Source organism: Cherax quadricarinatus, chromosome 30, assembly GCF_038502225.1.
Source record: "Cherax quadricarinatus isolate ZL_2023a chromosome 30, ASM3850222v1, whole genome shotgun sequence".
Taxonomy (NCBI): domain Eukaryota; kingdom Metazoa; phylum Arthropoda; class Malacostraca; order Decapoda; family Parastacidae; genus Cherax; species Cherax quadricarinatus.
The window spans coordinates 3,837,175-3,863,443 of NC_091321.1; the positions used below are offsets into that span (position 1 = coordinate 3,837,175).

The 26,269-nt window shown below is 37.7% G+C and overlaps 1 protein-coding gene and 1 non-coding gene across 10 annotated transcripts in view; one reads left to right on the top strand and one right to left on the bottom strand.

The window, feature by feature from the left end:
* LOC128692603 (tax1-binding protein 1 homolog) overlaps positions 1 to 6,667 on the top strand; it is a 92,408-nt gene extending 85,741 nt beyond the window's left edge. For all 6 annotated transcript variants that reach the window (XM_053781800.2, XM_053781794.2, XM_053781792.2 and 3 more), the window contains one exon: positions 76 to 6,667. In XM_053781800.2, the coding sequence (XP_053637775.2) occupies positions 76 to 199 (124 nt within the window). In that variant the 3' untranslated portion in view covers positions 200 to 6,667. The remainder of the gene's footprint in view (positions 1 to 75) is intronic.
* Positions 2,571 to 23,074, bottom strand: LOC128692605 (NADH:ubiquinone oxidoreductase subunit V3). Of its 4 annotated transcripts, none has more exons than XR_011392604.1 (4): positions 22,784 to 23,074; positions 17,536 to 17,682; positions 7,227 to 7,384; positions 2,571 to 2,965 (listed from the first exon to the last, which is right to left on the bottom strand). It is a non-coding gene; the product is annotated as an NADH:ubiquinone oxidoreductase subunit V3 (transcript). The 4 variants fall into 4 exon arrangements; XR_011392602.1 differs by having other exon boundaries at positions 17,511 to 17,682; XR_011392603.1 differs by lacking the exon at positions 7,227 to 7,384 and having other exon boundaries at positions 22,784 to 23,073.
* Positions 23,075 to 26,269: the final 3,195 nt, after the last annotated feature.

Consider the following 26,269-nt stretch of genomic DNA (forward strand, 5'->3'; position numbering starts at 1 on the left):
TTGCACGTAAGCCATTAAATTTTTGAAAATATATAACATGGACATATTTATATCTTGATATGTTACTTTCAATAGGTTTGAGGATCATGTTCACGCACACTTCGCAGAAGAAGGTTCAGATGACCATAATCCTTTGGATGATCCCTCAGGCCCCTGGGGTCCACAGTTCAGGGCAGCACGCCTCTTGGAGATTGATTAAGAAGTTTCAAGAGATCATGTGCATATCAAAAGCTATATTGGGTTTGTTGCTGGTTGTAATATGGCTGGAAGAACTCTGCACAATAGATAAAACTATATTACTTTTCTTTATGGCTCATGAATGCAATGTATTCTAGTGTAAAATTATGTAATTTTAGCACTCTTTGGAAGTTTCAGTATGTTTGATGTAACTAGTGAAATGCTGAATTATCCATTGGAGTATATGTTTTAGCACAATAAATATTGGCCTGGTGATAAGGTTTTCACTACAATATGCCTCATGCTTATTATATTGTGTAGGTATGATTAGAATGTGGAACAGCCACAAGTGCTCAAGGCATACTTTATATGCAGCACTTGTATAGTGGATCATTCTTTTTTAGATATATTGACTGAAATTGCAGACTAGTATCAAAGGAAATATAAATTGTAGCTTACTTTAAATTTTAATTGTGTACCAAAATTAACATGTAAACTGGCATTGAAAGGAATGCTTCAAATATTTTTAAATTTATTTCTTTAATATTGTGCACATGTTGATCACTGAATTTCTGATAACTGAAATTTTGATATTAAAAAAAAAAAAAGCTGCTAGCACATAGCTAATAACAGTATAAAGTAACCATGAATTGGTTACTTTATATTGTAAAGCAAGGAAACCACAAATATATACATTTCTGTTTTGTAATCTATTATTATTATTATAATCAAAAAGAAGCGCTAAGCCACAAGGGCTATACAGCGCTGCTTTTGTAATCTAATTTCTGTAAAACCATTTATTTTTACCCATTACTTGTTATTGTATATATTAGCTATGCTTATAAGGTTCAGTTTTCCTTAAAGTACTGTATTATTATTACATTCATGGGGGAGCACCAAACCTGTAGATGTCATACAGTGCCTAGGAGAATAAAAGGTATTTAGGCTTGATTCACGGAATTGGAACATACGTCCAATTCCTTTAGTGTACACTATTATAAGTTTCAAATTGTAATATTGCTTTTTAGTTCATTCCAGTTAACTTTTATGGAAAAAATGCATCTTCCTGTTGAAAGATCAACTATGTATTCCCATCCAGGTTTTTGCATTCTTTCATAAGTTGTGTCATCCACTCTTATTTTCTCGAGACCTTTTCAGAGCCTTTAGCTCTAAGCATCACTTAAAGTTCTGGGATACATTTGTACTTTTTTGTCATACATTTCTCTTGATTTGGACACTATGCAACAGTTGCATATTTTAGATCTAATATGTACAGTATTAAACATTTCTTTGGCAATTTTCCATTTGTGTACTTGAAAGGTCATGGACAGTTTGTCTATATATAAAAGAATCTTTTAGAAAATATAGAAGCGAGCACTGTTGATTGTATTTAATGCTTACTACATTAGAAATGTAAAAGTAATATAGGTAGACATTGATGTATAAAAATGCATAACTTTACAACATGCAGTAAGAGTTCGAGTGTTTGTAATATAAAATTTTCTAGAACTCTCCTACAAATTTGTAGTAATAAAACTGCAAAAATTCAGGATTTAAGTAAGAGAAAATTAGTTTTGAAATGAACAGAATTTAAATTTGGTATATCTTTATTTTTTTTTAAAGGATCAAGAATTTCTAGGTTTTGTATTATTATTATAATCAAAAAGAAGCGCTAAGCCACAAGGACTATACAGCCTAGGTTTTGTAGTGATAATAAAGGCCTTTATCAGAACCAAAGGGAAAGCCACACCCATAGGCTGAGAACTTCAGCTGACGCATCTTTTTTTTTTTCGTGTGTGTGTGTGTGTAGATCATGTAATTGTTTCAGTATTTTAATTGCAAGAATAAAAACATTTGACCTCTAAAAAATTATTTTGTAAAGTCTGAAAAGAAGAACTACTATTCCACAATTCTTGACCAATTTGTAACAAGTCTACAACACATGTATAAAAGTAACATTTATCAAGATAATTGATATCTTGTGTAAGTAAATAAACTATTGAAATTATGAAATACAATGTAGTCCTACTCGTCTTGAATGGCATAATTAAATTAAAATGTATTTGAAACCAATGGGGCCATCAAAAATTACAGTTGACCAGTCCATTCTAAACAAATATGATCCACCATATGCATGAAATTAATGTGCTGCTAAGTCATATAGAGTAGACCGTCGTTTAACACAGTAGTTACGTTCCTGAAAATGTCGTGTTAGTCAAAACCATGTTAGACAAACTGAAGAACTTTGGGGAAAATAGGGTTGCATTCCTGGGAGCCCCCACAAAGCCAAAGAACTTTTTTCTAGACCTCCAGATCTTGCAAAATCAAAGTGAATATATAATTGGAAATAAATGGTATTAAATACCGACACAGTGGAAATATAAACACACATGCAGTATAATGTGATCCTTTATTGACAACGTTTCACCCACACATTGGGCTTTTTTCAAGTCTCACACAGATCTACCTGGGGTGGAAGGTACGGGAGTATTTATAGTCATGTTCAGAATGTTGAGGTCAGGTGGAGAATGCTGCATCTGATGATCTACCGGGTGGAGTTATAGAGTCTTGGGTAGCTTGGCAGGGGTATTGGACAAGTTGTGAGAAGACCTTCTGCAGTGTTCTATGTTCTTATGTGAGATAGCGATGAAGAAGTTTCTTGGCAAGTGGTTCAGCTATGTTATAGAAGCCGTTGTTCTGGTTGAAATTGTTGGTTATAGAGATAAGCGATGATTCCAGGATTCTTCGGTATTGAGTGTTGTCTTCTGTGGCGATAAGTCTCGAGTTTCTGTAGTTAATTAAATGGTTGTGTGAATATATAATTGTAGTTCATTGTCATGATATATTACTGCTTAAGACTACAAATGCAATAGAAATAATAGTATTTTAATTGCAAGAATAAAAACATTTGACCTCTAAAAAATCTGAGAAAAATTATTTTGTAGTCTGAAAAGAGTAACTACTATTTTACAATTCTTGACCTTAAATTGTGGGTAATGATGACTGAAGAGTGGATATGGATGGTGTGGACCTACTGAGCTGAGGTGGATGGTAGAGGTTCTGGTACTAAAGTTGATGGTCGTACTGGAGTGTGCATAAATCAGTCAAGTCGGTCAGTATGTTAAGTCGTCACACAAACTCATATTTACCTCATTCTTTTTGTGTACAGTGACGATTCATTACTGCCACTCGTGAGCCACTCTTAAGCTTATCTAATATCTCAATTTTCATCGTAATTCCTAAACCTGAACACTTAAACCTTTTCTTGTCACTTGTGGGAACCCTTGTTTGCTTACTGGGTGCCATGATTGCTTGGCAGATTTAATAAATGGTAATGAAAATAAGAAAATATGTATGTAAATACACATTGAGCTTCCCAAGTATCATCGTCCTACACGAGTATGAACCGAACTGAAGGGTGGTGTGGGTGGCTTAGGGTGCGGGGGATGGTGGTAGGTCTTCCCCGTTGACTCAGTGGTGTAACCCACAGACCATCCTGCCCAGTGGGCAACCGTGTGCTCAAAATTTTTTCTCCTCCCACAACCGTGTTAAACTAATTTTATGAAGTGTTAAACAAAAATATGCCGCAATTCTTCAATTGTGCTATAACAAAAACGTGGAAGACAAATCCGTGTTAAACAACAGTCTACTGTATATACATATTGTGTGTTAGCCATTTCTCCCTTATCACACACTACAATAAACTTGTTTTGCTCCAAAATCATGTTGTGAAAAGGCTACACACACGACAGTTACTTGCAAACAGTAAAATATTGGCATAAAAGCTTCGGTTTTAGACAAGCTACTGTATACAGTTTACACAACTGTTTGCATTGCCATGATATTTGAAAGAAAGTGTTGACTGGATCCTTTGTTTCAGGGAAAGTTTTGGTATTTTCTCTCAGATTTTTGGCCATTTTGAATCAAGTTGGAACCAGTTAAATTTTTGAGACAATGAAAAATTGTTGTCATGAGTGTTTTCATGGGAAAGTGCTAAACCTATAAGGACAATACAGTACCTACTGATTATAACTGAATTTCTGATTCATGATAAATCTGGTTTACTGAAGTCACTGTATTTAACATTTGGAACCTTCCTTAATTTAATAATGAAATGAAGTGTGAAACCCACAGGAACCGTAGACTTCATGGGGCATGGGAGGCAATCTTGTTTGATCCAAGGAATGATAAGAAGGAAGTCCAATTCCTTGGATGAACAGCTCTCATCTGTATCAAGAAACCTCCCTTGAGGGGAAATTTTCTTTTTGTGGGATGCAATGACTTGTATTATGTTACAGATATAATGGTCTAATAAAGAAGAATGAAGAAAAACGAGTAAGAGGGATTATTGTATTACACAGATATAATGGTCTAATGTAGAAGAATGAAGAACATTATTATCATCGTAACTAAGAGCTAAACCCACAAGGGGAGAATAAATAAAAATGAGTAAGAGGGGAAGACGGCAAATGAAAGTGCTAGCACAGATGATGAAAGTTATAAATGTTTTACACAGTTTCAGTGACCAGTGGTGTACCCTGTTTTAAAAAATTAAGTATTTGGGTCTAAATATCTGATCTGTCATGAACAATACACAGCAAATTATAATTACACACACTGTACTACACAGCTCCAATAAATTATAACAGTTACTAGATCCTAATTATTCAGCCTTCCAGATGGGTTTAGCATTTTTGGGGGGAATATTGTATATCAAAAGAAATTTCATCCAAAATATATTTGCCATGTATTTTTTGATCAAAGCAATTATGTCAATATTTCTTTGTACAAAAACTTCATACATTTACATTAAAGAGGGAAAAGCAACTCGCCCCAATGGATGAGACCTGAGGGTACCAGTGCTGTAGCCAGGGTAGGTGAAGTTATTTTGCTACACAGATTTAATTTACTGAATGCATTTTTTATGTTACTTTGTTAACCCTTTGACTGTTTGATGTATATATACGTCTTACAAGCCAGTGTTTTTGACGTATTTATACTCCAAAATTCTAGCGGCTTCAAATCAAGCGGGAGAAAGCTGGTAAGCCCACATGTGAGAGAATGGGTCTGTGTGCACAGTATAAAAAAAATCCTGCAGCACGCAGTGCATAACGAGAAAAAAAACTCCAAATGTGTTTTTGGATTAAAATGCCGACTTTGAGGTGTATTTTCGTATAGTGTTTATGGTTGTATTTTCATTTTCTTGGTCTCATTTGATAGAATGGAAGACATGTTACAGAAATAGAGATGATTTTGAGTAGTTTCACGATGAAAAGGACCTTGAAATTGAGCTCAAAGTAGTGGAAATGGTCGATTTTTGCCGATGTTCAAGAGTAAACAAATGATGTCATTGTCCAATAAGTGTCCAACTAGCCATTCTAATACGCAGTCACGAATGGGTTGACATCATTTATACAATTATTACAATAATGCAGTAGTTTGCATAACAGTAAATCTTCTATTTTTTGTGAATAAAAATTCAAAATAGAAGGCAAGAGTAATATGAGGGGCCTGGAGACATGACTGATGAACAGAGAAAATGTTATTTTTAGTGCCAGTCTGCACTGTTTATTCTGGACCCTATTTTAAAAATGGCATTTTTTTTTATTTGCATGAAATTGGCCAAATTACCAATTTCTGACCACTTTATTGGGTAGTTGAAATCAGTAAATGGGTGATTTCTTGTACTCAGTCGATAGAACAAATGGAGTTCTAAAGAAATAGCTGTAAGTTTGGTCGACTGGAACAATGGAATTGGCCGAAAATAGGACTCAAAGTGGGCGAAATTGTCGATGCGTAGATATTGCCGAGATTCCTAACTTCATGAGAGTGTAATTCCGTAAGCTTTCAATCAAATTTCGTACTTTTGGTGTCATTACCATTGGGAAAAGATTCTCTATCATTTCATATGAAAAAAAAAAAATTTTTTTTTAAATTCTTCAACACTGAGAGCAAGTTTGTGAGCAGGGGTCTCGACAGTCAAAGGGTTAAAGCACTTGGACTCAACCCATGCTATAACACTAACCAGGATGCCACTGTGAAGTAAAAATAACTACTCAGTACCCTGCTTGATTCAAGATTAACTGTGGTAACTAATCTTTAACCTGCCACAAATGTACTTAGCAAGCATAGGTGCAGCAAGGCAAACTACTACTACTATTACATGGTGGACAATGAGAGTTTGAAACATGTCAGTCATTGAGCTGGGATCTGTTGTTATGACTAGCAGCTAGCATTAATAAGATTGAGCATTATATAATTATTATGCCTTGTTTAAAAATGATAATTTAATTTCATTTAAAACTAAGTTGATCTGGATTATAGTCAGTTTACTTTTTTCCTGGCACTTGGTTTACTTTTTCTGGCACCAGAAATAGGACACAGTAACATCCAAGTTTTTACCATTTATTTATATGCATGAAGAACTTGGAGTTTATATTGATAATAAATGTACTCTTTAGTTTTATAAATATATATTAATATGTTACAATATTTGGTTTTATTTGTGAAAACTGTCCCTTCTGTAAGTACTATATATTAATTTATTGGCATTTCACATAAAAAGTTTATTAAAACATTATATCTAGCAGCATTTCGTGTCTTTTTAATCGTTGGAAGCTATGATGTGTCATAGCTCTGTGATAGGATTTTCCAAAGTACTATACTGTAACAACACAGTATGGCCTGTCTTCTTCTCTAAAATTTTCAACTTGTAATACTAGTACGAGTATAGTGAAATATACTAATATTGTACAGTGTTAACTTTTTTTTTAATCCATAGTGAAAGCTGTAAAATACAATGGTGTTTCTTTTTTTAAATTCTTGGCTGTATCTTCGTTAAAACCAAATTATCTTTTACATTTCATCATTGTTTATATTACAGTTGAACCCCAGGATTTGCAAGAGATAGTTTCCTGAAGGTTCCTTTGTACCCTGATGTCACAAATAATAGGAAATTCTGCATGTCTGAATTATTAAAAAACTTTGTATGTATTTTGTATTTTACACAAATTAAAAAAAAAAAATACTGCAATAAATAAATCACATACCTCTTGATGATTGGTATGTTTGACAAGTGATGATGTTGACTTCTATGGAAAGTCCACTATATGGTTCCTCTGAAGAATAACCTTTGAGGTGTTGCTTGTGTGGTGACTGAGGAATTAGCCAAGATGCTAGTTCATATCTATGCTGGACCTCAGCTTGGCTAAATGTAGGATAGAAAAGTATCTTCCAAAGTTCTTTTGAATACTATAAAACTGAGTAAAGGACACATGCACCTGTCACTTGCTCCAGGAACTTTTGCCTAATAATAGTTGACCAGGGTTGAAAACTTGCTTTGGATTGGATAAGGCATTCAAAAGTTTTAAGCAAAAGCTTGGAAGGAAGTTAGTGAAAGATAAGAACATTTGCCAGCTCTGGCATAAAGTCATACAGTATTGAAAGGTTCATTAAACTCATATTTGATTTTTGTTTTTAACTGTGGCATACCCAGAAATTAAATTCCCATGGGGCAAGATGATGAAAAAGGATGCATTTTATGAATCAAATAAAACTTTATAAAATGAATAGAATTTCATAAAACTTGTGATTTTATGGTACACTGAAGTCAACAAAAAAAAAAATCACTTTTTTGGTAACAGCAGTATAAATGCACCAGCAATACAGTGGACCCTCGACCAACGATATTAATCCGTTCCTGAGAGCTCATCGTTAGTCGAAATTATCGCTAATCGAGTTAATTTTCCCCATAAGAAATAATGGAAATCAAATTAATTCGTTCTTGACACCCCAAAGTATTGAAAAAAAAATTTTACCACATGAATTATTAATTTTAATACACACAAACTGAAGAAGACATGTACAATTACATGACACTTACCTTTATTGAAGATCAGGTGATGATTGATGGGATGGGAGGAGGGGAGTGTGTGGATGGTGTTACTGTTTAGAAGGGGAATCCCCTTCCATTAGGACTTGAGGTGTCAAGTCCTTTTCCGGGGTTGCTTCCCTTCTTTTAATGCCACTAGGACCAGCTTGAGTCATTGGACCTCTGTCACACAACATATCTGTCCATAGAGGCCTGTACCTCCCGTTCCTTTATGACATTCCTAAAGTGTTTCACAACATTGTCATAGTCACCAGCACGGCTTGCAATAGCTGTGTGAGGGTGATTTTCATCAAAAAAGGTTTGCACTTTAAGCCACATTGCACACATTTCCTTAATCTTTGAAGTAGGCAACTTTTTCAATTTCTCTATCCCTTCCTCCGGAGCAGTTTCCTCAGGTCTGGCCTCTTGCTGTTGAAGATGATCTTGCAGCTCATCAGTAGTTAGTTCTTCACTGTCCTCCTCCACCAACTCTTCCACATCCTCCCCACTAACCTCCAACCCCAAGGACTTCCCCAATGCCACAATTGATTCCACAACTGGCATAGGCTTCTCAGGGTTAGCCTCAAACCCTTCAAAATCCCTTTTGTCTACACATTCTGGCCACAGTTTCTTCCAAGCAGAGTTCAAGGTCCTCTTAGTCACTTCCTCCCAAGACTTACCTATAATGTTTACACAATTGAGGATGCTAAAGTGATCCCTCCAAAACTCTTAGAGTCAATTGAGTTTCTGAGGTCACTACAAAGCACCTTTTAAACAGCTTTTGTGTAGAGTTTTTTGAAGTTTGCAATGACCTGCTGGTCCATGGGCTGCAGGAGAGGAGTGGTATTAGGAGGCAAAAACTTCACTTTGATGAAGCTCATGTCCCCAGAAAGTCGCTCTGCCAAGTCTGAAGGATGACCAGGAGCATTGTCTAATACCAGGAGGCACTTAAGGTCCAATTTATTTTCCAGGAGGTAATTTTTCAGTGGGGGCAAATGCATGGTGTAACTAGTCATAGAAAAAGTCCCTAGTGACCTATGCCTTACTGTTTGCCCTCCACAGCACACACAAATTAGCCTTGAGGACACTTTTTCCTGAACACTGGGAGTTTCCGAGTGATACACCAATAAAGGCTTCACTTTGCAATTACCACTAGCATTAGCACACATCAACAGAGTAAGCCTGTCTTTCATAGGCTTATGTCCTGGGAGTGCCTTTTCCTCCTGAGTAATGTAGGTCCTGCTTGGCATTTTCTTCCAAAACAGGCCTGTTTCGTCACAATTAAACACTTGTTCAGGTTTCAGTCCTTCAGCCTCTATGTACTCCTTGAATTCCTGCACGTATTTTTCAGCTGCTTTTTGGTCCGAACTGGCAGCCTCACCATGCCTTATCACACTATGTATGCCACTTGCATCACCACTAGTTGCAGGCATTTTTCTAATTAAATCATCATGCAACTTCCTAGGCTTTTCACATATGATCGCTCGAGAGATGCTATCTCCTGCTATCTGTTTTTCGTTTATCCACACCAATAACAGTCTCTCAACATCTTCTATCACATTAACATTATAACACTTAACCTTTATTGGCAATTCTTCTTTGTGTATGGAACACTGGAGAAGGAGACAGATTGGATTATTTACCGTTTGGAAGGGGAATCCCTTTCCATCAACACCTCTGGTACCAATTGCTTTTCTGGGGTTACTTCTCTTCTCTGTTTCTTAATGCCACTAGGACCACCTTGAGAGTCACTGGAGTCCTGTCTCGCAAAAAAAACTGTCCAGAGAGCTCTGTTTCTTGCGTCTCTAAAATTTCCCTAAAATGGGTCAAGACTCTGTCACTGTACAAGTTGCCGACATGGCTTGCAACATCCTTCTCAGGATGATGTTTCTCCATGAATCTTTCCATTCTACCCCACATTTCAAAAATCTCCTTAATTTCTGAAGAAGGCACCTTCCATCTCTCTTCCTCCTCCTCTGCAGCAAGATTCTGATCTGCGATCTGTTGCTCTTCCTGCTGAAGCTCTTGCAGCTCCTCAGTGGTTAGCTCTTTGTTGTGGTCCTCCACCAACTCTTCCACATCCTCCAAACTCACATCCAACCCCATGGAACCCCCCAGTGCAACAATAGAGTTCACAACTGACATAGGCTCATCAGGGGCTGCCTCAAACCCTTCAAAATCCCTCTTGTGGACACAATCTGGCCACAATTTTCTCCAAGCAGAGTTCAAAGTCCTGGTAGTCACTCCCTCCCAAGTCTTACCTATAAGGCTTACACAATGGAGAATACTGAAGTGTTCTTTCCAAAAATCTCTTAGGGTCAAGTGAGTGTCTGAGATCACATTAAAGCACCTTTCAAACATTGCTTTGGTGTAGTTTTTTTTAAAGTTTGAAATGACTTGCTGGTCCATGGGCTGGAGGAGAGGAGTGGTATTCGGGGGCAAGAACTTTACTGTGATGAACCCAAACTCCTTCAGAATTAGGTCATCCAAGTTTGGAGGATGAGCAGGTGCAATGTCCATTACTAGGAGGCACTTGAGATCCAATTTCTTTTCCAGGAGGTAATTCTTCACACAAGGGCCAAACACTTCATTGAACCACTCGACGAAAATGTCCCTCGTGACCCATGCCTTACTATTAGATCTCCAAAACACGCACAATTTACTCTTCATAACATTGTTTTTCTTGAACACTGGGATTTTCATAATGGTACACTAGTAACAGCTTCACTTTGAAATCCCCACTACCATTAGCACAGAACATTAGCATCAGCCTGTCTTTCATAGGCTTGTGTCCTGGCAGTGCCTTTTCTTCCTTAGTAATGTAGGTCCTCTTTGGCATTTTCTTCCAAAAGAGGCCTGTGTCGTCACAATTGAACACTTGTTTGGGTTTCAGTCCTTCAGTCTCTACGTACTCCTTGAATTCCTGCGCATATTTTTCAGCCACTTTGTTGTCAGAACTGGCAGCCTCACCATGCCTTACCACACTGTGTATGCCAGTACGCTTCTTAAATCTCTCAAACAAGCCTTTGCTGGCCTTAAATTCACTCACATCACCACTAGTTGCAGGCAATTTCTTTACCAAATTGTCATGCAACTACCTAGCCTTTTCACAAATAAGCGACGCCATAAGACTATCTCCTGCTAATTGTTTCTCGTTTATCCACGCCAATAATAACTTCTCAACATCTTCAAGTACTGGTGATCTCATTTTTGTCAGCATATTTACCCCCTTTGCAACAACAGCATCCTTGATTTCCTTTTTCTTGGCTATGATGGAAGATATGGTTGTACGAGATTTGTTATACATCCTGGCCAGTTCGCCCACACGTACGCCACTATCACATTGTTCAATGATGTTTTTCTTAAATTCAGTCATATTTCTCGCCTTCTTTACCAAAAGCTTGGCACTAGGAGCTTTCTTTGGAGCCATGGTAGCTTATTTAGCACTTGTAAGCACTAAAATCAATGGAATATTATGAAATATTTCGTTGGAGCAAGTGAGGGGACCGTTGCTCACTGGTAAACAATGGCACACTGGCTGGGAAGGGAAGGCCCAGGCGGCTCAGAGCGTGAGTATGCGTCCCGGACGAAGGACTATTAGCGAGTTAACGGACCACTTGCGAGCCAATGTTTAGACGAAATAACAGGACTATTTCCAAAATGGACAACTTTCAGTCCGGACGATTGAGGGACGACTGTATATTATATATATATTATATAATATATATATATATATATATATATATATATATATATATATATATATATATATATATATATATATATATATATATATATATATATATATATCAAAACAGTTGGCATCCTTTCCAAGATACACTGCTATACAGGAGGGCCCTGCTTATACGGAAGTTTAGGTTTCAGGCTACTGCCATAGAGCGGATTCTTTTTTTTTTAAACTTGCACAGTAGGGCCCCACTTTTCGGCGTTCCGCTAATACGGCGATCTCAAATTATGACCAAAACTTTCTATATGGTACGTGGTCTTTCTAATACAGCATGCGCCACCCGGTTTGTTTACATTCTCCATAAGCACATCTCTCTATTATGTAATAATAATCACTCTTAGGCACATTAACCCGTAAACGGTCCAAGCAGATCTACGTTCACATGTGTAGTGCTCCGAAAGTAGATCTACGTTTTTTTGACATTTTCAAATATATATATAAAAAAAAAAAGTAAATCAAAGTTTTTTTTCCACATTTTCAAATGTAAAAAAAAAAAAAAAAGATCTACTTTTTTACATACTTTCAAATGTTGGAAAAACGTATATATACGTTTGGACCGTTTATGGGTTAAATGTCTAATTTTAAGTCAATATAAACAATTTCATTAATCCATCTATGATATTTTCTTCAAAATTATACAAGAAACACATTACATAGCATATAAACATACTGTTTATATGCTATGGAAGTGTGGTAGCCGGGTGGAGGGAAAACATAACGTCACTCCCCTTAATACATAACACTTTTTGTTTACAATTCTCGGCATGAATTATTCATTACTTCTCTATTTGTTTATGATGGCATCTAAAGGTAGTTGATAGAAACGATTAAACTCAGTAAACATGGTATGTCGATGGTAATAATATGGCTCTGGGCCACATTAACCCTTTGAGGGTCGACAGGCCCTCTCCGAGACTTGTTCTCAGGGTCGGCCAAATTTAAAAAAAAAATTATTTTTTTCTTATGAAAAGATAGAGAATCTTTTCCCGATCATAATGACACCAAAAGTATGAAATTTGGTGGAAAACTTACGGAATTACGCTCTCGCGAAGTTAGCGGTCTCGACGATGTTTACGCATCGGCGATTTTGCCCACTTTGAGCCCTATTTTCAGCCAATTCCAGTGTACTAGTCGACACAAATCATAACTATTTCTCTAAAACTCCATTTTTTCTATTGAATGAGTACAAGAAACCACCCATTTACTGATTTCAACTCTCCAATACAGTGGTCAGAATTTAGCAATTTTGCCAATTTCACACAAATTTCAATAGATGCCAATTTCCAAATAGGGCCCAGAATAAACAAGACATTCCTGGCACTAAAATAACATTTCCTCTGTTCGTTAGTCACATCCCCAGGCCCCTCTTATATTTCTTTGGCTTTCCACTTTCAATTTTTATTCTTACAAAAAATGGAAGATTTAATGTTATGCAGACTGCTGCATTAGTGTAGAAATGGTATAAATAATATCAGTGCACTTGTGAAAGAATATTAGACTCATAAGTTGACGTGTATTGGACGCTTGGCATGATTTGTTTACTTTTGAACTTTGGTAAAAATCAAACATTTCTGCTACTTTGAGCTCAATTTCAAGGTACTTTTCATTGTAAAACCAGTCAAAATCATCTCAATTTCTGTAATATGTCTTCCATTCTATAAAATGAGACCAAGAAAACTAGAATACAACACTAAATACCATACGAAAATACAGTGCAAAGTCGGTTTTATTCCAAAAACACAGTTTTTTTTTCTCATTATGCACTGTGTGCTGCAGGATTTTTTTTATACTGCGCACACTGACCACAGACCCATTCTTTCATACGTATGTCTACCAGCTTTCTCCCACTAGATTTGAGGACGCTAGGATTTAGGCGTACTAGTACGTCAAAAACCCTGGGTCGTAAGCCATACTAGGGTTAAATGTCGTGTAGCTATGTAGGTAGGTGTAGGAATGTAGCCCAGGTGGACTACATACCAACATTATTATAACTGATAATTATATGTATGTGTACCAGTACCTAAGTAAACTTACACACTGTGCTGGCATGCAGGTACACATTAAAATCAGCAAGTGTCTTATTAGTCTTGAAGATGCCATTTTTTATTTTATTTTTTTTTATTATCACACCGGCCGATTCCCACCAAGGCAGGGTGGCCCGAAAAAGAAAAACTTTCACCATCATTCACTCCATCACTGTCTTGCCAGAAGGGTGCTTTACACTACAGTTTTTAAACTGCAACATTAACACCCCTCCTTCAGAGTGCAGGCACTGTACTTCCCATCTCCAGGACTCAAGTCCGGCCTGCCGGTTTCCCTGAATCCCTTCATAAATGTTACTTTGCTCACACTCCAACAGCACGTCAAGTATTTAAAACCATTTGTCTCCATTCACTCCTATCAAACACGCTCACGCATGCCTGCTGGAAGTCCAAGCCCCTCGCACACAAAACCTCCTTTACCCCCTCCCTCCAACCCTTCCTAGGCCGACCCCTACCCATATTAATAATAATAATAATAACACAACAATAATCACTCTAAGGAGCATTAAATATCATATAAAACAATATAGACATTTTGCTTAATCCATCTAAATACACCCCACAGTAGAATAAATTAACATAAATATGAGATGTGGTAGTCAGGTGACTTGTAGGACTCACGAAATCGTAATGACACGATTGCAAACAAACCATACCCCGGCCGGGATTGAACCCACGGTCATAGAGTCTCAAAACTCCAGCCCGTCACGTTAGCCACTAGACCAGAGTTTTGAGACTCTATAACCGCGGGTTCAATCCCGGCCGGGGTATGGTTTGACTTGTAGGACTTATGGTAGCCAGGGAACTTGTAGAACCTGTGGTAGCCAGACAACTTGTAGGACTTGTTGTAGCCAGGCAACTTGTAGGACTTGTGGTAGCCAGGCAACTTGTAGGACTTGTGGTAGCCAGGCAACTTGTAGGACTTGTGGTAGCCAGGCAACTTGTAGGACTTGTGGTAGCCAGGCAACTTGTAGGACTTGTGGTAGCCAGGCAACTTGTAGGACTTGTGGTAGCCAGGCAACTTGTAGTCCAACATCAGAGAAAATGTGTCACTATAATTTTACTGGGGGTAACTAGAAAATTATTCCTTTCGTATGCCTTCACTCAGGGTGTCATTTCTTCTAAAAATGGTGTTACATGAGAATGGGAGTGTTTCTCTTTATTTATTCTACTGTATCAACGTGGAAACAACTTGTACACAATGTAAAGTGATGAAAGCCAAACACGTTCATGGGTGGGGTGGTGAGGGTTGCCCTTCCTAGCTACCCATACTTCTTAACTTGACTTTATACAAATAAAACTCACCTCTCACCCTACATTAAGACTACAAATATTTTAAGGTAATTAACCCTTCGACTGTTTCGGTCGTATATATACGTCTTATGCGCCACTGTTTCGGACACATTTATATGTGTAAATTCTAGCAGCTTCAAATCAAGCAGGAGAAAGCTGGTAGGCATACATGTGAGAGAATGGGTCTGTGTGGTCAGTGTGCACCACAAAAAAATCCTGCAGCACGCAGTGCATAATGAGAAAAAAAAACATTGTTTTTTTGGATTAAAACGCCAACTTTGAGGTGTATTTTCGTATAGTATTTATCATTGTGTTCTCGTTTTCATGGTCTCACGTGATAAAATGGAAAACATATTACAGAAATAGAGATGATTTTGATTAGTTTCAAGATGAAAACGATCTTGAAATTGAGCTCAAAGTAGCAGAAATGTTCAATTTTTACCAATGTTCAGGAATAAGCAAAATCACACCACACGTCCAATACACGTCAACTGGGGACTCTAATATTCTTTCACTAGTGCACCGATATTATTTATACCATTTTTACAATAATGCAGTATTCCGCATAACAGTAAATCTTCTATTTTTTTGTATGAATAAAAAATAAAAGTAGAAAGCAATAGTAATATAAGAGGGGCCTGGAGATATGACTAATGAACAGAGGATATGTTATTTTAGTGCCAAGAATGTCTACATTGTTTATTCTGGACCTTATTTTGAAATTGGCAGCTTTTTTTAATTTGTGTCAAATTGGCCAAATTGCCAATTTCTGACCACTTTATTGGGTAGTTCGAATTGGTAAATGGGCGGTTTCTTGTAATCAACTGATAGAAAAAATGAAGCTCTAAAGAAATAGCTGAGTTTCGTTAACTGAAACAACGGAAACTGGCCAAAAACCGAGCTCAGAGTCGGCAAAATCGCTGATGCGTATATGTCATTGAAACCGCTAACTTCGCGAGAGCACAATTCAGTGAGTTTTCGACCAAATTTCGTACTTTTGGTGTCATTACCATCGGGAAAAGGTTCTCCATCATTTCATAAGAAAAAATAATTTTCTTTTTTCAAAAAATTTTGTGACACAGAATGACAGTTTCAGAAAGGGGCTTACGACAGTCAAAGGGTTAATGAGTGTACTATACAGTGGACCCCCGCATAACGATTACCTCCGAATGCGACCAATTATGTAAGTGTATTTAAGTAAGTGAGTTTGTACGTGTATGTTTGGGGGTCTGAAATGGACTAATCTACTTCACAATATTTCTTATCAAAGGTCAGTGGCACCTATATGAGAAAAAATATCGTTACTATATATGCATTTTATCGCTCTAGGGAGCTTAATGTCGTAGTAGGTGGGAGTGGCCAGGCAGGATGCCATACCTCTCGCATAACTTTCTACAAATAAATACTTTTCACCTCTCACCCTACATTAAGACTAAATATTTTAAGGTAAGTAATACGTGTACTGTACGCATATGCATTTTATCGCTCTAGGCAGCTTTAAGCATCGTAATATAATATGTGTGGGTGGGGTGGCCAGGAGGGCCACGACACCTGACTTCTTAGAGTAAATACTACTCACCTTTTGCCCTACATTAAGACTACAAATATTTTGAGGTAAATAATGAGTGTACTGTCTATGTACATGTATTTTACTTTTTAATGCCTAGTTCTATTGCTAACTTAATATATGTTAGTGTAAACTTGTTATCTGGCATTTATATGCATTTATAAATGGAAAAAATGGAATTCTGCTTTCCAGCGAAGTCTGCTTTCCGGCAGTAGCCTGGAACCTAACCTGCCGAATAAGTGAGGCCCTACTGTAAATGCCTATATAAATGCATGATAACATGTTTACACTATCATATATTAAGTAGGACTAAGCATAGAAAAAACTAAGTAAAATGCACATACAGTATGCTCATTACTAACCTTAAAATATTTGTAGTCTTAATGTAGGGTGAGAGGTCAATAGTATTTATTGTAGGAAGTCAGGTGTGGTAGCCCTCCCAGCTACCACACCTCACAATTATGTTTATTTGTTTTACTATGATTAGATATATTTTGTTTATATATATGTAGTGTTTTATATAATTTTGAAAAAATGTTGTAGATGGATTAATGAAAATGTCTATAATAACGCAATATACGACATTTAAAGTGCAGTACAGGGTATTTGTGGTTTTCGGCTATGGAAGACCTCTAGAAGCAATGGCCCCCGCCATGGAGCAAATTTGTAGGGATGACCAGATTTGAAGGATTTAAGAGCCCTAAATTTTTCATATGAAGTAGATAAATGCTATAATTTGAAGAAAATAAAACTGAAAATCTATCAGTTTATTATACAGTATATTATATACATAATGAACTACAACGACATTACTCCATGCAATATGTAATCATTTAACTGATTCAAAGACGTCCATTGTTAGCTGAAGGTTGTGGAAGACGGTGAGGTGCCATCTCCACTTCTAAGTCATAAAAACTCATTTTCTCATAGCAAAAATATTCTGTGTTTGGGTAGTCTCCACTCTTGAGTGCTCCAGGACCAACAGCTGCAACAACAATGTGGAAGAGTATTTAATGTTTAGAAGGCACTGTACAACCAAGCTTACAAAAATTAATTTGCATACCTTAATAAATATTACAAGGCTCATTCTCCAACACGTCAGATCCCACTGACAACTCTTCTTCACTCATCCTTGTCTAACATTCATTATGCTTCCTGAATGTCTAAGCTCTTCCCTCTCAAAGCTTCATTCACACCCTCTAACTCTAATACATCTTCTATCAACTAATGCTTTATCAAATTTCTATCATCCAAACTTAATTTGCTCCATCCTTTTAACACCAAACCATTTTCTTATATAGTTGACCCTCAACTAATGGCAGCATTAAGTAATGACAATTTCATCTAATGGTGCTTTTTGCCGTAGAAAAAATGCCTTGACCAACAACGAAAAACTTAACCAACGACGTCAGTGTGCCATTGTTTACAAGCTGTTGCAGTCGGTTTCCACGTGTGCCTCCAATATATTTTGGATTATTCCACTGTTTCTAGTGCTTGTAACCGCTAAATAAGCCACCATGGGCCCCACGAAAGCTTCTAGAGCCAGCCCTTTGGTAAAGGATGTGAGAAACATGATAGAATTCAAGAAAAAATTGTAGAAATATACAAAAGTGGTGGTGGTAGTGATGGTGGTAGAGGGTGGAAGTGATGGTGGCAGAGGGTGGTAGTGATGGTGGCAGAGGGTGGTACTGGTTGTGATGGTGGTAGAGGGTGGTACTGGTTGTGATGGTGGTACTGGTTGTGATGGTGGTAGAGGGTAGTACTGGTTGTGATGGTGGTAGAGGGTGGTAGAGGGTGGTACTGGTTGTGATGGTGGTAGAGGGTGGTACTGGTTGTGGTGGTGGTAGAGGGTGGTACTGGTTGTGATGGTGGTAGAGGGTGGTACTGGTTGTGATGGTAGTAGAGGGTGGAAGTGATGGTGGCAGAGGGTGGTAGTGATGGTGGTAGTGATGGTGGTAGAGGGTGGTAGTGATGGTGGTAGAGGGTGGTAGTGATGGTGGTAGAGGGTGGTAGTGATGGTGGTAGAGGGTGGTAGTGATGGTGGTATAGGGTGGTAGTGATGGTGGTAGAGGGTGGTAGTGATGGTGGTAGAGGGTGGTAGTGATGGTGGTAGAGGGTGGTAGTGATGGTGGTAGAGGGTGGTAGTGATGGTGGTAGTGATGGTGGTTAGAGGGTGGTCCAGTGATTCTGAAGCTGGTCCTAGTGGCATTAAAAAACCAAGAAGGGAGGTAACCCCACCAAAGGACTTGGTACCTGAAGTCTTTATGGAAGGGGATTCTCCTTCCAAGCAATAGACAATCCTGAATCTCCCCTGCTGCTGGCACATCATTCAACAACAACTCCACAATAAAGGTAAGTGGCATTTAATTATTGTTTATTTTGCATGTCCCATTCCTTTCCATATAATGAAATGTATATTTCATGCAAAAAAATAAAAAAAATTTCAGACTTTGGGGTGTCAGGAACGGATTAATTCTATTTCCATTATTTCTCATGGGGAAAATTAACTCGACTAACGGCAATTTCAACCAACGACAAGCCCTCTGGAATGGATTCATGCCATTGGTTGAGGGTCCACTGTAATCCACTCTTTAAATTACAACTTCCATATTGCCTCCATGCTCTAATTTATTAATTTTTGCACAATATTCACAATGCACAGTGATCTCTGACAGGACAGTTAATTTGCCTCCAGCATTTTCCTTGCTATTACATTTCAAGTCCAAGCTTTAGGTTCATGGGGAAAAAAAGCCAGCACCACTATGCTCAATACATTTCTATTTTTTCCTCTATTTACAAGTATCTTTTCACAGACTAATTATTAATACAACTTTCCTTCCCTCTTTTACATTGTGATTTACCTCATCCTTAACAGAATTATCCAGAGAGTCATCTATTCCTGAATATCTAAATATAGTATAAATAAGCATTCACTCCTTTAATCTTCATCTTTCAAGACTTGTCTACAATCATGTCATAATTTTTTTCAAATTTTATTTCATTACAAGATCCTGCATCATATTTTACAACCTAAGAGCCATTATCCAACCACAGCTAATTTCAAAGCCTTTCTCTAACAATATCTTCATGAAGAAAAAGAAGGCACAATACCATGACTGGAATAATACACAAATAACCTGCACAGAGAGAGAGAGAAGCTTACGACAATGTTTCGGCCCGACTTCGACTGAAATGTCGTCGTAAGCTCCTCTCTCCTATGTGTGGGGTTATTTGTGTAATATCTTCATGGTATGGTACATCATTACCCATGATGTGGCCCACAACAGTAATACCCAGATTCAGTCCCTATTACAAATAGGTGAACAGGAAAACTAGGTGTTAGGAACATGACTTGTACTTCTCGGTCTATCCAAGATTTGAACTATGAACTGAATGAAGATCAGGCTCTTCCGATAACACTTGACTCATATACACTACAAATAAAAATACTGTACTTTAAATCTTTATGGACCATATGTCACCCAAATACTGCATTAGCATTCACTTCCCTCACAATCCCACGTGTACGCGTGGAATCACCTCGGCTGCAGGGTGCCGAGTCTTAACTTTTGGTCCAGTCTCTCAACTTGCCAGATTCACTCCCTCCTAGCTTCAAGGGCCTTATCATACCTGCTCTTATAACTATGTATGGAGCCTACCTCCACCACTTCAAGGTCATTCTATTTTCCAACCATCCTGAGACTGAAGAATACTTCCTGATATTCCAGTGACTCATCTGTGGTTAACTTCCAGCTGTGTCCCCAAGTTCCCATTCCTTGCCTCTCAAACAGCCTGTCTATGTCTACCCTATTAATTTCCCTAAATATTTGGTATATCATATCACTCCTGGTTCTCCTATCCTCTAACTTCATTAGATTCAATTCCATAAGCCTCTTCTTGTACCTCATACCCCTTAACTCAGGAACAAGCCTTGCTGCTTACTTCCATACTGATGCTGTATACTTCCAAATGGGTCTATGTTATATAAAGCACCCAGATTGGCTCCTTGTTGAGATTCCTGAAGTCAGGCGAGCATTGGCTACAGACATTACTCAATTGACAATATGGTAGGCACTATGCTCACTCCCAGATCTTTTTCTTTGAATGAGGTCTACAGCCTCTGTCCCCTGAGTCTATACACTGACCTTCCATCCATCCCCCACAGGTGCTGTATAATCCTATGGGTTTAGCACTCCATGATTATAATAATAATAATAATCTTTGCTTCTTCACCCTAAGGTACTCTTTGATCTACCAAAGTACATTTCCAGTTATTCCTGCCTGCTTCTCAAGTTTTTGCCCCAGTCTCATGTGGGGTAGGGTATTAAATGCCTTTCTGCCTTTGAAGAAAATGCAATCCACCCAACCCACCCTCCCTCCTGTTTCACTTAGGTTACATTGTCATAGAATTCCAAAAGGTTGGTAAGACAAGACTTGCCATCTCTGAGCCTGTGCTGGTTGTCTGTGACAACACTTCTCTTACAACATTAACATTACTCCCAGACATGCCATGTTATGCATTTTTACAAATCCAAGGTAACAAATAATATGAAGACTTTACCTTGCAGCCTGGTCTGAGGTTAGACTTCCTTGTTGACTAACTGGTCAATTAAGCTGCTACTGTTAGTGGCCTGCAGGTTTTCATGGCCATCACAACATAGCTAACATTTTGAGAAAGTAGTGGTTTAGCTGCCTTTGGAAAGCTTTTACCTCTGTTTCAGCATGTTTCTCACTACCCTCAGGCATACAGCTTCTAATAACTTTCCACCTATTTCCTACATTCACAACATTAACCACATCACTCCCAAATGTGCTCTGTTATGCATCTTTTCCAATTCCAAGGTAACAAACTATGCCTTCTTTTCAGCGTATCACTCAATACTAACACCTGAGCCACACAAGCTCTTTCCTTTCTACATCCACTTTGCTCTCTATTATCTTTTCAGTCATTTTGTTGATCATACACTTCATGTAGTATGCTCAGTATACTGTAAGCAAGTATGAGACAAGGGGAGGGTAGTTCCAGTGCCCTGAATCAATAGCCCTTCACTTGCATCAAGGCACTCAAATTGAAGAGCTACAGAATGTATCCTTTTATCAACAAAGGCAAAAAAAAGAATGTACCAGGGTATAGTGGTACCAATACTGTTGTATGTTGCAGCAAGGAGGAGACTGGAGACAGCAGAGATGTCATGTTTGATGAAAAACATCTAAAATTGCCATAATTGTGGAAACACCTTCCCAGAACTAGTGTATGCAGAGGTTATGTTATAAAATTAATTTCTAAGTATAATAACCCATCATTTTACATCCTGTGATAAAATGTGGCAGAGTGGCATAATTTTGAAGAAAAATTATACCTGTACTTAAGAAAATGTTGGTAAAACTCAGGCCATAAATTGTACTGGATGATGTCCTTAATGGACTTCTTCTCATACAAAATACCTACAACTCTAGTCTTGCTTATATTTGCATTAGGAAGTCACATTCTCCCTGCTATTCTTTGGGCACATTCATATCATTCAGAAAATAAAACATGTGCAGATCAAAGAGTCAAATGTGTGGGTTCAAAGGTGTTACTGGTACATTACAATAAGCTGAAAGGATTTCACCAATACACTTGCCTCTGAGTCGTCATAAAAAAATACAGTAACTGAAGCCATTACGTATTATTTCTGAATAAAACCAATCAAAAGCAAAATTGCCAAGTTAACAGGGCAAAGTCAAAAAAAAAGTTATTACAACAGCTTATTACAAGAGCTTGCCTGGAGTGAGCTGTCCAACTGTACCCTGAACTAACTCAAATTTCCATAAGGCCATAATACACAAAGTTCTGACACATGTTTATTACTACCACTGAAAGGAGCAAAACTCTTTACTATTACTGTGCAATGTTCATTTTCTTGCATTATGACTTCAAAAATAAAGCACATAACTCATGTTGCTTCCCACTAGACCTAGGACACGTGTTCCTTACAGTTGTTGTTGCTGTTGTTGTTGGATCTTACAGTGCAAAATTAGAGAGGTTTCCACTACAAGAATACTACTACAGTAATGTGAATGAAAAGGGGAAATGGTGCACTTACAGTGGCCAGGATCAGATGGTGTGGCTGCTGATTTGTATTCATGAATATCTGGAGCCTTTGGTATCACAGATTCTGCAGCTGAAGCCTTTGGGATGGCAGCTTTTGGGGCAGCAGCTTTCGGAGTGGCAGCTTTCGGAGTGGCAGCTTTCGGAGTGGCAGCTTTCGGGGTCTCTACACTCTGAGGCACCTTGGATGCTTTAGTTGCTTTCGGAGGCTTTGAGGCATCTGAACAAAACTTTTGTAGGCTGATGCGAAACAGAGGTGCTTCCAACTGTATAAAAAAAAAAAAAAAAAAATTCCTAAGCTATCAAATTTAAAAACAGAAAAGAAGTACAGAAAATCTTCAATTCAGCATCTTTGTATATGCTTAATGTTTTTTGCTAAGAGGAAGCAATTTTGCTTTTGACTAAAATATTTGTTCCCTCCCTTCCCCATTGTCTACCGAGCACCTTTAGTGCTAGCAACTTACCATCACTAAATAAAACATCCTTTGTTAAAAATAAAAATGGTTAGTCATATTTTGCACAGCAATACCTTGTAAAAATTGTCTAAAGGTGCACTACATGTACAGGACTACCATTTCAAAATTGAAATAGGAAAAAAGCATGCTAAGAAAAATTTCTTCTCTGCTTTTGGAGAAGCATCTCTTCCCACTTGATAACTTAACTCTAGCTAACATACTGAAAATAATGCCAATGACAATTAAAAGTACACAGCAACTGCATCTTGTGCCAAATCTGGGCAAGTGATAGCTTCATTTAAACTTTTTTGATAAAAAGGTGTGAGAACAGAGTTTTCATGCTCTTCAATTAAGTTTTGTTTCGACTATATGGTTAGTTGTAATAACTGAGTCATTTTTACCTCTCCAATCTGTACATCTAGGACCCATTACTATTTAGTAGCTACAGGGTTATTATAATAATCAAGGAAGTGCTAAATACTGGGTTATCATTTCATTTATGGCTTAGGTCTTCATGATTCCTGCTCTAAAGGATTCTTTACTTAAGTTCGATGCTTGCTATTTAGCTGACCAAGTGTTTCCCTACGATTTCAGATATATTGACCTCTTTTAGGTCATTATTCTTTAGCCAGTGCCTGTAAAGGGCGCCTGTCTCTTCTATTTTACATCTCTCCTCCTTTTTCTTGAGGAATAAGCCTTGTGCATACATCGAGGGCCCCCGGGTTAATCTGTTCTAGGCATAGTTGGGGTCTGAAATTTGCTTTATATCTTCCCAGCTTATATCGGTTAGGACTTGGTTACTTAAATCCCCTTTATGTTTTGTTATTTAAGTTGAATTTGGTGAAAGCTCCTAATGACTAGTCTCATTTTTCGGTCTGGGCTCCACGATGTCTGAACCTCAATTATATTTGTGATCTGAATATTGTTTTTGATATTGACATTTCTATCAGATCACATTGTTAGTGAAGATGAGGTCTAGTGTATTCTCCAGTCTAAGTGCTCTATTATTTGCTGGTTTAAATTGAATTTTGCAGGATTTAAAGCTCATTGGGGGAAATTTTCATCAGAGCTGCCTCCTGGTTTACTGCAACAATTTATTTGGTATATTCCTCCATTTTAGGTGCCTTAGTTGAAATCCAGGAGCAAGATGTTGGGTGCAGGAGCTGGAAGATTTTCCAGACAGTGGTCAATTTTTAACAGCTGTTCCTGGAATTGCTGGGATGTTGCATCCGGGCTTGTAGACTACCACAATGACTAGGTTTTGGTTCTAACCTTCCCGCAAAACTTCCCCTACATCATTTGAGGCTAAGCAGTTCTGTCAAACATGACTCTGCAATGTATAAAAGGGAACCCCCTTTTGCCTGTTCACTCTCATCTTATGAGTTTTTAACCTGGGATTCATATTTTGTTGTCAAATGATCCTTTATGTGGTCTCAGTGAAAGCCCAGCATTGCCTTTGCCTCTGCAAGCAGTCCATGGATGAAAGGGATTGTTGTTTGTTGCTGCTTTAGACCCTGTATATTTGCAAAGAAGAATGTTATCGGACTGGTGTATTTGGTACTGGGATTTTTTCCGGCATTAGTATCTGTATCTTTGGTTTGGGTGGAGCATCGATGGTTTTCCCTCCCGGAATGATGATTTGGTTCGATTTCTGCCATTTCCTGCCAGTTTTTCCCTTTCCGCACTAAAACCTCTCCTCTGAGTGGGGTGCCACCCAGGTTTTCCCATGGCCTGGATGTTTTGTATCTTTTTGTCCCCTAGATGGTATGCCTGGCAATTTTAATTATCAATCTTTCCGTACGAAGATTTATTCAGGGTGAAAAGCTTACAGGAAGGAGTTGCATTTTCCTGTTTCATATTTGTCATACACTTGCCTCTAGTCGTCATAAAAATACAGTAACTGAACATTATGTATTATTTCTGAATAAAACCAATCAAAGCAAAATTGCCAAGTTCAGGGGAAAGTCAGAAAAAGTTATTACAACAGCTTATTACAAAGCTTGCCTGGAGTAAACTGTCAACTGTACCCTGAAATAACTCAAATTTCCATAAGGCCATAATAAAAAAGTTCTGACACATGTTTATTACTACCACTGAAAGGGGGAAAAAATCTTTTCTATTACTGTGCAATGTTCATTTTCTTGCATTATGACTTCAAAAATAAAGCATATAACTCGTTGCTTCCCACTAGACCTAGGACACGTGTTCCTACAGTTGTTGTTGCTTTTGTTTTGGATCTTTCATGCAAATTGAGGTTTCCACTCAAGAATACTACTACAGTAATGTGAATAGAAAAGGGAAATGGTGCACTTACAATGGCCCGGATCAGATGGTGTGGGTTGATTTTGTATTCATGAATATCTGGAGCCTTTGGTATCACAGATTCTGCAGCTAGCCTTTGGATGGCATTTGGAGCAGCAGCTTTTTAGTGGCAGCTTCGGGAGCTTTGGAATGGCAGCTCAGGGGCTCTCACTCCCGAGGCACCTTGGATGCTTAGCTGCTTCGGGGGCTTGAGGGCATCTGAACAAAACTTTTGTAGGCTGATTGGGGAACAAGGTTTCCAACTGATAAAAAAAAAAAAAAAATTTTCCAAGCTATAAATTTAAAACAGAAAAAAGTACAAAAAATTTCCTTTAAATTTCCCAGCATCTTTTAAAGTGTTTTTTGCTAAGAGGAAGAAATTTTTGGGTTTTTGACTGAAACTTTTTCCCCCCTTAAAATTGTCCAATGCCTTTGGTGCTGAAACACCATCACTAAAAAAAAACATCCTTGTTAAAAATAAAAATGGTTGTTATTTTGAAAGAAAATACCTTGAAAAAAAAGGGTTAAATTGTCCCAAAAAAGGGCACACCAATTAAAACACCTTTAAAAAAAGTTGAAATGGAAAAAAAAAAAAAAAGCACTAAAAAAAAAATTCCTTTCCCTTTTTCAGGGGGGCACCCTTTCCCCCTTGAAAAATTTTTTTAACTAACAAAGAAAAATAATTAAGGGAAAATTTAAAAAGTACACAGCAACTGCTTCCCCTT